The 14154-nt window shown below is 34.0% G+C and overlaps 1 protein-coding gene across 1 annotated transcript in view; it reads left to right on the top strand.

The window, feature by feature from the left end:
* The window catches only part of XPR1 (xenotropic and polytropic retrovirus receptor 1), a 91916-nt gene that overhangs the window by 58272 nt on the left and 19490 nt on the right, over nucleotides 1-14154 (top strand). The window contains exons 8-11 of the mRNA XM_026703295.2: nucleotides 1708-1895; nucleotides 3154-3333; nucleotides 4838-5003; nucleotides 5847-6041. Coding sequence (XP_026559080.1) covers nucleotides 1708-1895; nucleotides 3154-3333; nucleotides 4838-5003; nucleotides 5847-6041 — 729 coding nt within the window. The remainder of the gene's footprint in view (nucleotides 1-1707; nucleotides 1896-3153; nucleotides 3334-4837; nucleotides 5004-5846; nucleotides 6042-14154) is intronic.

Here is a 14154-nt window from a genome sequence, read left to right as displayed (position 1 = left end):
GGGCGTGGCCAGTGCATGACACATCTGGCTGCGGGCCACAAGTTTGACACCCCTGATGTAGAATAATTAGAGTTTAAATACATTAAAAAAACAAAGTTCCAATAGTAGCTTTATTTGCCAGCTGACAAAAGCAGAACATTCTCTCACCAGCATAGCATGTTTAACTATTATCCCAAATATTTTGCCTTCTTTTACTTGCTAAGCTATGTGCTGCTTCTTTGAAAACTTTGAAAACATATGCCATCACTTTGTATGGTATACGTTTTGTAATTAAATTATTGATATGTTAATTAAATAAATTAGGGACATTTAGATATGAACCTCAACATGTGTATTATTTTTAAATAATGTAGTTGCTGTTATTGATGGCAATGAGTCCATATAGGATGTGGTGATAGATAAATAAGTAAATACATAAATGGTATGAAGAAAGGGAACAAACAGTTTTCTCTCTCATAATGCCTCAACTTGAAGTCATCAAAGAAAAGAGGTGATTAGATAGAAATGCATAATGAGAGCCAATTTGGTTTACTGGTTAAGATATCAGGTTAGATCAGGGGTCTCCAAACTTGGCAAGTTTAGGATTTGTGGACTTCAACTCCCAGAATTCCTCAGCTAGTCATGCTGGCTAGGCAATTCTGGGAGTTGAAGTCCACAGGTCTTAAAGTTATATCCTGGGTTAGATCCTGGGAGACTGTGAATTCTAGTCCCACCTTAGGCATGACAGTCAGCGGGATGATTTCGGACCAGTCACTCAGCCTAATCTACCTCACAGGTTTGTTGTTGTGAGGAAAATGGGAGGAGGAATGAGTATTAGGTATGTTTGCTGCCTTGAGTTATTTATAAAAATAATAAAGGTGGAATATAAATAAACAAGCTTTGATTTACTGTCATATGATAGTAATAGGAATTATCATGATTGGCTTGAAAAGTGGATAGACTATATCCATAGCAACTAATGATGTGGATTGTATGGAATGTATGTCTTCAAAAGTTGCATGCTTCTCAGTATCAACTGCGAGGGAACATCAAAGGGAAAGAACTTTTATATCCTTGTGCTGGTGCTTGCAGTTACATTGAAATGCCCATATAAAGCATTTTGTTTATGCATGGCAGCTAGGAGTACTATATATATTTTGTAGTAAAATGGAAAAAAGGAAGAGTCATGTCTGAGTCTCTAAGTTTCTATCAGGGTAATGATACTTGCTCTATGTACACCTAGGTAAAGAAGCTGTGGTCTTTGCATCACAAGATAAATAGGACTTCAAGCACAATCACGGACACAACTATGCCATTTTTTTCCAACAATATGGGAATTGTTTCCTATTACTGTTACCCTGATGTTCCCTGGTGATGCTCCTCTTTACCTTCTAAATTCAGACAAGATCAGCCAAGTGTTTCTACCTGCTGAAACTTTCCATATATTACTGAAAAACAATTCCCAGCATTCATCACAGTTTCACAGGTTGGGTCAGCCTGCTGGGAAGTGTAGTTCAGCAAATATGGAGAGTCAGCTGACTCTCTGTCCTGATCATTAAGGGAACATAATTGCTGAAATTAAGCAAGTGTGCCTTTTAAATGTAATTTATTGCAGAATTTTAAATACAGAGAAAATGATACGTCTTTTATTATAAAGAAAAGTTGCTTAGTTAACTCTACTAAGTTGTTCGTTTTGTATATGTTTGAGTTTCATCTTTTACTTGATAGGTGTGTTTAAAATGAAAGGATCAAACGTGTGGCCACTGATAAGAATCTATCGAGGGGGTTTTCTTCTGATAGAATTCCTTTTTCTCCTTGGCATTAACACATATGGTTGGAGGCAAGCTGGAGTGAATCATGTTCTCATCTTTGAGCTCAATCCACGTAGTAATTTGTCCCATCAGCATCTTTTTGAGGTAAGGTCTATAATTCAAGGAGTTTTACATGTTCCTGTATTATTTTGAACAGCAGGGCTTCATAAATTCAATTGTACAGATAATAGCTAAATACGTATATTGTTTTAATTATTGGAATTTTTTTTCTAAGTTTTTTCTTTAAAATGAAAACATCTCACATCAGTGGCCTTACTGACTAGATAATTCAGCATCTGACCACAAAATTCTACCCATAGAAGTTTTTGTGTTAGATAATGCTATAATTTAAATATTGGCTATGACTTAAAATTATTTATTTACTGATATGTTAAAATTTATTTGTTGGCCATATCATATCCAATGACATTGGATGGCTTACAGTATAATAATAATAGAAATGTTATTACTGTCCTCCCTTTCTGTTTTGGAAGTATTAAATATTTTAATGGATTCCCATTAAAATTCTTTTTTAAAAAAGGCTTTATATCAGCAGAAGTGAAATGAGCTAATACTTTAACTGAAAAGGCATTCTATAGGTACACTTACTATTATAATCTAAAATATCCTGCACTAATTTACTGAAATTTAAATGGAAGAGTGAGAATTGTTATACGAAGTGTTGTATTAATATTTTCTATACGCAGGTAGTCCTCAATTTACCACTGTAATTGAGCCTGAAATTATGGTAGTAAATCATGGCAGTCATTAAATGAGTCTCCATGTGAGTGCCCAATTTTACAAACTTTTTTGTAGTGGCCATTAAGCAAACCCTATGCTTGTTAAATAAACCCATTTTAGCCAGAAGGTTTTTTTTTTTTTGCCAGAAACCAGAATTAAACATCACTTTCTGGCAAAAAATTCTGAAAATTGTGGTACACTACAAAGGGTCATAAATGTGAGCAGTTGCCAAGTGTCCAATATTTGATCATGGGACTGTGGCTTGGAGGGTGCGGGGGAAGAACCATTGGAACTTCAAAACCATGTTGTAAGTAATTCTGGAGATGCTTGCTGTAACTTTGAACAGTCACTAAAAGATCAGTTATAAGTCGAGAACCAACTGTAGAGGTGAGATAGGTAGCAACAGTGAGATGGGCAACATATACATTTAATAAATAAAATAAATAAATATAATTTGGCTCTAAATGATATAAGAGTTTAAAACTTAAACTTAGAATTTGAGTTGGAGCTGAAATAAATTAATATGTAATACTGAAGTAATATTGTCCTCATATATATTGTGTCCTGCCTTATCTGCACGTAATTGCTAAATTTGCATTTTTTAACAATATAATCTTTCTAGATTGCTGGATTCCTTGGAATGCTATGGTGTCTGAGTCTGCTAGCATGCATATATGGAGATAGCACTGTATTTCCTATGCATGCAAACCCACTTATCTTGTATGGATTTATGCTGCTGTTCCTTATCAATCCTACAAAAACCTTTTACTACAAGTCTCGATTTTGGCTGCTTAAACTCTTGGTAAGTCAAGATCTAGCTAAAATCCATCAGCAAATGACAACCCCACCACTCTTCCTATCAAAAATATTACAATTAAATATTCTCAGATTTTGTTAAATGGCCTGGCTCCATTGCTTATCTATAGGTAATTTGTACATTAAATTTAGTCAGTGATATCTTTATTATGAACAGCAAAGGGTAAGTTGACAGAGTTAGAAAATTTGGGACTGAAGTCCCACAACTATGTTTGATAGCACAATCCACGCATTAGGCTATTTTATACTGTTGTTGCCTCATTTTATGTGGTTTATATGTAAATCAACTCTCTGTTCTTTCTATAATATTTCCATAGTTGTTAAACCTGTATATACTTTGAAAAGAATGATTGCTACCAAATAGCATAAATGCCAGAGTTTCTGAATAAAATTCATTGTAATTATGTTTTGGCAAAATGTGTAGTTTATGACTGGAGGAATCTAAAAGATATGTGAGGTATCTAAAATATCAGCAGCAAATCCCACTTCAGACATGAAAACTGGCTGGGTGACTTTGGGCTAGTCACTCTCTGTCAACCCAACCCACCTCACAGGGTTGTTGTGGAAAAAATAGGAGGAAGAAATAATGTATTTTTGTTACCTTGAGTTGCTTACAAAGTAAAGAGGTAGGATAAAAATCCAATAAATAATCATCTATCCTCTGCTTGTTTGTATTGTGTAGATCTTGGTGTTGCCATTTTAGCTGTTGATGTTCTAACTAAACATGCAGGAAGAATTATAATCTAAGATAAATGGAGCATGAAATGGCTTAGTTTGAGAAACACATAGCTGAAGGCAGAATGGACTGCGATGTAAAAACATCTGTTTTTACTATTTCTTCCACATTTGCAATAGTGTGCGAAAGCAAACATTTCCACCGCTGTCATCTTTAATAGTTTTCCTAAGCTTGATGTTTGGAGATAACTTAAAAGTATTTTATAATCCATTAAAGAATTCTATAAAATTGTTAATGTCAATTAATACTGTAGTATTACTAAACTGTTTCCCTATTGAAATTAATTACAAAACTCTCAATTATAATACAGTTTTAATTTGAATGCCTATTATAATGAATGTAAAAGAAGATTAGAATACAAATTCCCATTCCAATATTATCTTCAAACTTTCTGTTGTTTTTTTTAAATAGTAAATTAGTCAAGATGACCAAAGCACTTTAAAAGTTAGATACATCACTTCCCTTAGTCCACTGTCTTTGGTCATACATATTAAACCAGGGGGAATTTTACATTCAAAAAGCTAGGACATCGGATTGTTTCATTCTGTGCATTAGGACAAACCGAGGTCATAATAATTAGACATTCTATTTACATTCTATTGCACTGAGAAGTCCTTTAGGTTCTACATCTGCCTTGTAAAATTAAATGATAGAATAATTTCTGTAATGCAGTTGTGCCATTTAAGAGAAAATGTTTCAACGTTTGTGGTCTGAGTTTTACAATGTTATATTTGATTTTTTTTTTTTTTTGTAGTTCCGGGTATTTACTGCTCCCTTCCATAAGGTGGGCTTTGCAGATTTTTGGCTCGCTGACCAGCTTAATAGTCTAGCTGTAATACTTATGGACCTTGAATACATGATCTGTTTCTATAGTTTTGAGCTCCAGTGGAAAGCTAAAGATGCATTGCTGGAAGATCCAGGTATGTCAATGAGAAGAAATTTGGCAGCTGCTATATAAATTGTTGTGTACTGTGTGTTTGAGGCAAAATTGAGCTTTATTTTTCCAATGCAACCATACAGTCACATGCAACCATTGTCTAGTCTAGTGTATAATGAATTGTTTTAGATATATTTCCTTACCTAAATGGAGAAACAGAATGATCCAGGGCTGGCAACAATGTAGTGGGAGCAGGAATGACTTCTGAGTTCCTGCCAGTTTCCCCACTGAGTTTCCTTATGGGAATCAGGCAGGGAGCATCAGAATTCTTCTTTCGTCTCTCCTTTTCTCTCCTGCTCCTCAATGAGGGAGGGAATGGGGGATTTTGAGATTAGCTAGAAAATTGCCACAAAACATTGGAAATGAAAATTATGTGACCTCAGTAGCAGTCCAGTGGTGCAGCAACAGCCAGTACCACTGAAGCAACCTTCAGCAACGTAACTTTCCCATATTTCATTCCCTTCGGAGTAATGGATCCTGGATTATGGATTCTGTAAATTAACCTATTTTTGAGGTATCTTAGTTAAAAAATGGTTAATTTATGATACTCTCTTTTACTTAGTTAAAGATCATGTCAAGAGAGTTTTAGTAATATTTAGTATATAGATATTCAATATCTCTTTTACTGGGGATGGAATAGGATGGAAATAAAGAATTTGTTTGCTAAGTTTTCATTTTCCAATATTCTCTTATCTCTGAACACATATATGTTATATGTGCCTGTGTACTTTAAGGTATTGTTGAATGTTAACTGGAATTGTTTATTTGTAATTCACAATATCATTTTCCTAGAGATTTCTTACCTTTTGAAAGTTTTTTTTTATAGGCCTTCATATTTGCAACACCTATGCTTACGGTGTGCGTGCGGTTGTTCAGTGCATTCCTGCTTGGCTGAGATTTGTCCAGTGCCTGCGCCGATACCGTGATACTAAACGGGCCTTTCCCCATCTGGTTAATGCTGGGAAATACTCCACCACATTTTTTATGGTGACATTTGCAGCCCTTTACAGCACCCACAAAGGTATTATTTTGGAGTCTTTGCTGATAAGTTCAGGGTCTCTGTTTTTAAGTGCCAGCTTATTTGAGATTTCTCAGAATTACTTACTTAACTTTATTGGGGTCATTATCCAGCACAAAATTTCAAAGAATTGTTGACAGTGTGTTTATGAGTCTCAAGTACTCCTTGGTTAATGATAGCAGTTGGAATCGTGAACTCCATTGCTCAGCAAGGCTAAATGACTACACCAACTTATGACAGCAGTTCCAGCAGTTTCAGTTTTGGTTGTTAGGCAAAACATCATGTGATTGCCATTTGTGATTTCCTGCTGGCTTTCCCAATGACTGCTTGTCAGAAGCTGATAGTGGAGGACACAAATGGTGATCCAGTAATTGTGAGATGCTGTGACCATCATAATTGTGAGCCCCCTAATTATGATCATGTGACCACAGGGGTACTGTAAGGAATGCAGCTTCTAAGATTGGTAGTAAGTCTACTTGTTCAGCTCTATTGTAACTTCAAAGTATTGCTGAACAAATAGTCATTGGCTGAGAACTATCTAAGATATTTATGGTGAATTTCTACTGAATAAATTGAGTAAAAAAAATTTAGTTATTTTTTTTCCCATTCTGCTATGGAACTTAATGAACTGAGCAGCAGAAATAAGTGAATCCTCTGTTCTCGGGTATTAAAACAATTGTATTTTTGTTATAATTCTAGGCAATCATATCATTTCAGTTCCTATCTTCCAGATTAGTGCATAAGTTTTGTATAGTACTTATCAGTGCATATGCATAAACATGCACATGCACTAATACATCCACACACATAAAAAGGCACATTTCTATTCCCACAGGAGTTTGCCAAATTTGTAATGATAGGAAGGATATCATCATCATCATCATCTACTTCATTTATTAAATTTATTGTTTGCTTAGTCCAAAAGAATCTGGGTGGCTTATAACATATCAAAATTAAAACAGTTAAAAACAGAACTTCAAACATAATAGAATAGAATAGAATTCTTTATTGGCCAAGTGTGATTGGACACATAACAAATTTGTCTTTGGTGCATATGCTCTCAGTACGCATAAAAGAAAAGATACATTCGTCAAGAATCATAATGTACAACACTTAATAATAGTCATAGGGTACAATAAGCAATCAAATCACACTAGGAAACAGTCAATATAAATTGTAAGGATACAAGTGACAAAGTTACAATCATACAGTCACAAGTGGGAGGGGATGGGTGATAAGGAGTGATGAGAAGATTAACAGTAATAGTAGTGCAGACTTTGTAAATAGTTGAACAGTGTTGAGGGAATTATTTGTTTAACAGAGTGAGAGCTTGGACCAAAAACAACCCAGCTACAAGAATAGAAGAACACAATAGGAACTTCACAAACAATCAAATCCCAGTCTTAGGAACAGAGCCAGGTTTTAAAGAGCCTTCTGGAATCCTAAGAGAGTGAGTGCCATACCTGTCATGGAGTAGATGCTATTTCAGAGGACAGGAATGTGACAGAGAAGACATGCATCCTTGGTTCCATAATGTGAAATAAGAATGCAAGTACCATAAATATACATACAAGAGGAGTTATAAAATTTGTTTTAAATCTGTTAGGCCTGTAAATTGATTCTAATTGTTTCCAATTAAATCAATTGCTCTGTTTATGCAGTCAGTGCCATTTTTAATGCCTCTTAAGATTTATGCAAATGTATTTTTATTATAAACAAAGACAGTTTAGTTCATAGAATCTGTAATATTTCAAGAAGTATGTAGTAATTACTACCCTTCTGATACCAGTACACTAACCTGCTGCATGAAACTGAAATATATCATTGTCTGATGAACGTGAAGAAAAACAACCAGTTCTAGAAAAGTACCTATTGATCACACATACACAGGCACACAAACACACAGAGCCCGAAAAAGAAATATATGCAAAATGATAGGAAATTGCTTTTAAATTATTAATCTACAGATTGAGATATCTGAATCATTGTGTTCCCACATCTATGTGGAAACCACAGTGATTTCCTTTTACAGAAGAATAAAGCACTTAGTCCTTTAGGCAGTTACAGCATCGTTATCTTCCCCCCACCCCACCTGTTTCAACTGTTATGCCAGTCAAGAGGTTTAATACTATTCTAAAATATATGCTGATTTATTCACTTTTGCACATGTTTCATTTATATGTAAGAATAGAAAAAAAATCTATTTTTCTATTAAATAATAGGAAAATTATTCCCCCCAGTAAACTAATTTTCTTCAGTTGATTTATATTTTTTATAATTTTTAAGATAAACAACAGGCTTCATATGGAACCCTAGATCTTCCTCCCAATTTGATGGTAATGAAGAAGAATCAACACTTGAAAAATCATAGTAAAATCCAAATGTTTGCATGCAAGTTTGAGGGTATTAGTATTACATTTGCATCAAAATTAACAATATTGAAAAGACGTTTTCCTTCAGGAAAAGCCAGGGTGAAAGGAAATGGTGGATGCCGCTGCTTGAAGGCATATATGAAGTTTTAAGAGGAAATACCCTACTTTTTCCTTACTTCCAGAAACATAAAATACTGGTGCCTAATGCAGCACACTCAGAAGAACCCTGGTCTTCAGAAAGATTATTGGAGAAATGTAGGGAAAGAGTTTGTATCAATTAAAATAATATGTATAGTATGTCAATAGAGAAAGAGTGATTTCTGGTATTGCAGATTATTATTGAATAGTATTTGAGACTTTAAAAAAACTATTTTCGGCCATCTTCTATCAAATTCATAGGCAATACATTTTTATAGAGGCCTACACAGAAGTAAGTTTCATTTGTTTTAGTAAAACTTTACTTTGGGGGTAAATAAATACCAAAGTAAAGCATGAAAAATGATTAGAAAAAATTATATGATTAGATAAAGAATACAGTTTCAAATATCTGCATCACCTTCTTTGCTTTTTTCTTTCTTTGCCTGGCCTGTTTATGAGATCCTGAGAAGATTTTATATAGTTAGAATTATTTGGACTTCTGGAGACAACCCAGAGCAAAGAAATCTAATTCCAGAGTTGTATAAATGGTTATATAATACTTGAACATTCTAATAAAAAGAAATAGAGGAAATGTTTTCAAGACATGATAAAATTATAGTCAGCAAAAGTGAACATGAATTAGAAATTGTTTAACATACGATAATAAATGGCAAGGATACAGCATGTGAAATATTTTTTCTGTGAAATAGAATTTTCACTTCTCTTTGTACAAGCAAGTGCCCAATATTTACTCTTCATATGCTTGGATGTTATCAGAGCTCAAGAAAATAAGTAGTCTGATTTTTCTAGATGGCCACATTTCTCTATTATAGTCTACATCATCTTCAAAAGAAATATTTATATTCCAATATAAAACAAATATAAGTGGTAAATAATTATGGTATCAGAATTCATTTATTTAAAGAAATTTGAAGAACACCCAACTGATCAGATGACTCTTGGTTGCATCCATAAGTCAGAGTCAACACTAATAGAAATCAAAACATGATTATACATATCCACATAGTTGAGCATGATAGACATTTTCTCAGCAGAATTCTCAATTATCTCAATGCTCAGAAGGAAAGTCAAGTCTTCATGCCTCTATGAAAGGCTAATCGAGTCGGGACATCTCAACAGAATTGTGGGAGGGAGACTCATTTCAAAGGGCAATGACAGCAGCAAAGGAGGCATATCTCATTAGTTGACATGCTGCCTCAGAGAAGGCCTGGTACATTCCCATTTTATGTAACCTGGTAACTCATAATTCTTTATTTTTTTATTATTCTGGCTAAAAAATAGTGCTTGTGCATTTCTCTTATTACTGCATTGTGGTGAGTTTGGCTGATATTTTGGATCTTTACATTGCCATTTCCTCACCATTGCAATATCACCAAGGCTGCTTTTTATTAAAAAAATATTTGAATTATTGCCTAAAACGAACACAATTAGTTTGATAAAGTCTTTTGTAAATTTTAGCTTCCACTCTGTAATTTTTAATTTGGGCTTTCAAAAAACTTGTATAAAAGGCTTGGTGTAAAATCAGCATACCCAAAGATGTTATGAGAATTAGTTAAGCATGTGGCTATATGTGAACAATATTATAGTAATCAGGAGATTATATCATTTATGTTTCTTTCTATTCATTGTGAGGTTAAGCTTACAATTTAAATAGATTTGGAATCAGTTACAACTCAAAAGGATTAAATCCCTGTCAGATAGTATTAAATCTTAGGAAACTTTCTTCTTTAGGAATGACTATTGCTATCTGTTAAGGAACAATTTGATTTTGTTATAACTGAAATTCTTTTTCTTAAAACGCATCTTTCAAAAATGAGTTTTAATTTTATTTTTATTTTTCGTCTTTTGTTTAAGCAAAACTTAAATGTTAAAACTAGTTTAGAGATTAAAACATGCCAGATTAAACAAATATTCCAAGGCATTGATATATAAATAACGGGGGGTGGAGGGGAGCATAAAATGACAGGATGCTACTTCTTTGGAATTTAGAATTGAGGTGTGTTTCTGCAGGATATTCACTGGAAGGCAAAGAGGGATGGGGATGGGGGAGGAAGCAGTTCACTTACTGTCGGAATTCTGCCAAAGTAGAGAGGTGTCATGGTTGTCATGGTAACTGAAGTATTCATTATTTTTTAAAACAATCCCCATTACTGGCCTTGCCTCTCCTAGGCTCTTATATGCCAGTTGCTGATTTCAGGAAGAAGTGAGGGCACTAAGCTTAGACTCTGGAAATGAATACTACTTTGTGTGGATGCTGCTTCAACATATTCCAACTTTTTTAATGGGTTTGTTTTCCTTCATTGATTTTTTAATGTTGAAATTTCTTGCTGTATTCCAAAGACAGAATCCCTAGGGGACAAAGAGAGCCAGCAATTAAGTAGGTGTGGAAATCTGTGGGATGAAATAAAGAAATAATCCATACTCCACCTGCGTTAATCCAGGGTTCCCAAAACAGAAATAGATAAGAATGACTTTCCTTTCATTTTCAATAAGAATTTACCAAATTTTTGCCTATTTCTTTATGAGTGAGTCAAAATTGACAGCTCTACCATTCCTGTTCTTAGATCTTTTATGCATGCTTTACTTCCCAGTTTAACTCTGAGAATATGATAGCCTAATCTGAAATTAAATTGGATATATCTTGGATATATAAAGTTTCTGACTTGTAGGTGACAGTTTCTACAGTATAATTGTTGATTCGGGCAACCTGTAGCACTTAATTTTAAAATTAAGGCAAGTTTTGATAACCTCTCAGTTTCTTGGTCTCACTTATCATGGTTCAACATTTAACAGAAACCACAGTGGCTGACCCTCCCAGAAAGCTTATCATAGCCATTGTGTTCTGTGCCAGTTTTTGATAGCACACAGCATTGATTATTTTCCTCTCAGTTACACTGAGCAGAATATATTGTTTGCCTTTCCTAGATAATTTAACAGTAAACATTCATTGGCAGTAAATCCAATGTTAACAGTATGTAGTATAGAAATGATTCTCTATGCATTGAAGCTATTTTATACAATGTGTATAAGGTAGTCTTTGCTTAATGACCACAATTGGGACTGACAGTTCTATCACTAAATCGTACAACTGAAACATCACATGACCACAATAGGTTTATGACCTCACTTCTGCCATGGGTTGTAAGCAAATCAGGCATGGTTGCAATGCAAGATATCACATGGCCGTAACTTCGGAATTTCACTGCTGCCTTCTCCAATTGATTCTGTTTGGTATGAGCCCATTGTGTAGCATACAAATGGCAATCAAACAACTATGGGATGCTGCAATGGCTGTAAATTCCTGTTGGTGAAGTGTCCGAATGGCAATCACATGATGGTGGGGATACTGTATGGTCATAAATATGAGATAATAACTTCAAATGGCCACCAAACAAGGCAGTTGTTGGTAAGCAAGGTCTACTTATGATGAGAATTAGAAGAAAAAATCACGTTATACTTTGTAGAGGGAACATTAGAATTTGTGATGCTGACTTGTGCTACCTTTTTACCATGTTAAAATAGCCAATGTAAACTATACATGTATTCTATTACACTTGAGAGACAATTGTTAGCTTGAGGAATACCTCCATTTTTGCATCTTTTTTGTCTTTTACATATTTCAGAAAATTAACACATTTTGTGTGATTGTTCAGTATAGAAGAGTGAAATTTTTATTGCAACAACCTTCTGACAAATCCAGTCCTCCAAAATAATTGCTAAGCAATGGCAGCATATAAACCTGTACAAAAAAGTACACTCAGATGCAATTTCCTATAAAACTGTTTCTCATTTTCATGAAGTTAATATCAGTTAACCATTTGTTAATATACAAAGATTTCTGCCTAATTTGGGAGAATTACCTAGGAAGGAAGGCAAAAATGCTGCAAAAATAAAAATTCAAGTTCCAATAGAAAGGAAGGGAAGAATGAGAAAAGAAAGTTGAAGATTTTTCTTCATGGAAATGATCCCATTTCTACCATAAAAAAGATGAAGGAATTAAAGGAAGCATAAATGTATGCAAACATCTCTACTGCCTTCTCAGGGAATGTCAACTCCTGATATGGCTGCTAAATCCTGTGTTCAGTAAAGAAATCTTTCCTTATTTCTACTACCATTAAAACCATTAGCAAGTAAGATAACAAGAAGAAAACAGCACAGCAACACAGTTGCATTTATGGCTATTGGCTGTGTCCTAAGGTTGGGTGACCAGATTTTACAACTGTTTCTAAAAACCAATAGTTACTTCCAGTGTTTGGCAAAATCACACCCATAGCCACCAATGGTTTGCTTAACAACTGCAACATTTGTCTAACAATTGCTAAGGTTGTTAAAACAACCATTACAAAAAACAATGAAAATTATAGTCATTATGACATACAACCATAATGGGCAGGCTCCATTACAGTTGTAACTCAAGGACTACCTCTGGTTCCCAGAATTCTAATCGCAGGGCATCTCTATTATATCAGTTACTTGTTTAATTACTAAATATTACGTTATTAGTTTTCAGGTCCATTGCAGCAGACAAAACTAGTCCATTAAACTAGCCCATTGCAGCACACAAAGTTGTTAAGAACACATTTTTAAAATGTCAAACAATTTTATCTTCTTTTATTTAAAATATTTTGTGAAACATGAATAATAACCATATAAAATGAATTAAATATGCAAATCATAGCTAGAAACATTTCAGTAAAAATTTATTATACCATTGGAATAGAATGAAATCCCCCAAATTTCATACAGAAATCCCATAGATAAGATTCCTTATCCTGTGGCATTTTAAAAATTCCTTATCTTGTGGCATTTTAAACTGGTTGACGGGAATTAAACGTAACAGCTTTTCCTACATCTACTGTATTTTATTCAGAATGTTGATTTAATTTCAAATGTCTTTGTACATGGAAGTCTTCAAGTAGAAATTCTGGTTTTTTTTTTAATACAGACATAAAAAGTGCATGTACCATGACTTATTTCAACCAATAAAAAAGAATTGTAGTGCTTGAGGGTTCTATTTGGAATACCAATGTTCTGATTTTCTGAACAGCATTGAAAAGAAGTGTTAGGATTTGCTAGTAGAAATTGAGATATAATTGCTTGCCTAAAGCAACATCATTTTGGTACATCTCCTGAATACCAATGAGAAAAAACAATAGGGAATAAAGGTGATAACTGAATCCTAGAAACATGAATATTGAGAGGGGTTAAGGGTATAGTAGGCAAACATTCAGAAGGTGAGGCTAAATGGTTCAGGAATGGATACCTTTTATAAGATTTTTCTTGGGAATCTTCTAATCGCTACTGAAGATAGTTGTGGCCTAAGGATCCAGTAGAATAAAATGTTGATTCTGCCAGAATAATTAAACCGCTGTGTCTCCTTATTCTTTCTCAATGTAACTTACTCATTTTTGAAAATAATTTAAATATGTGTGGAGAATGGATCCTTTACACATTCAAAAGTTTTTGGAAGACAGAAAAATGTTGGCTCTCTGGGAAATCGACAAAATTTGTGATAACATTTATAAACGTATTTTGTAAAAGTTACAAGGAGTGCTCCTATGATCTTGCCTTTAAGTTCATATTTG

This window comes from Pseudonaja textilis, chromosome 3 (assembly GCF_049901715.1).
Source record: "Pseudonaja textilis isolate UNSWEBS1 chromosome 3, rPseTex1.2, whole genome shotgun sequence".
NCBI lineage: Eukaryota > Metazoa > Chordata > Lepidosauria > Squamata > Elapidae > Pseudonaja > Pseudonaja textilis.
Note: the sequence above shows the minus strand (reverse complement) of the source record. Positions and strands in the feature narration are given on the sequence as shown.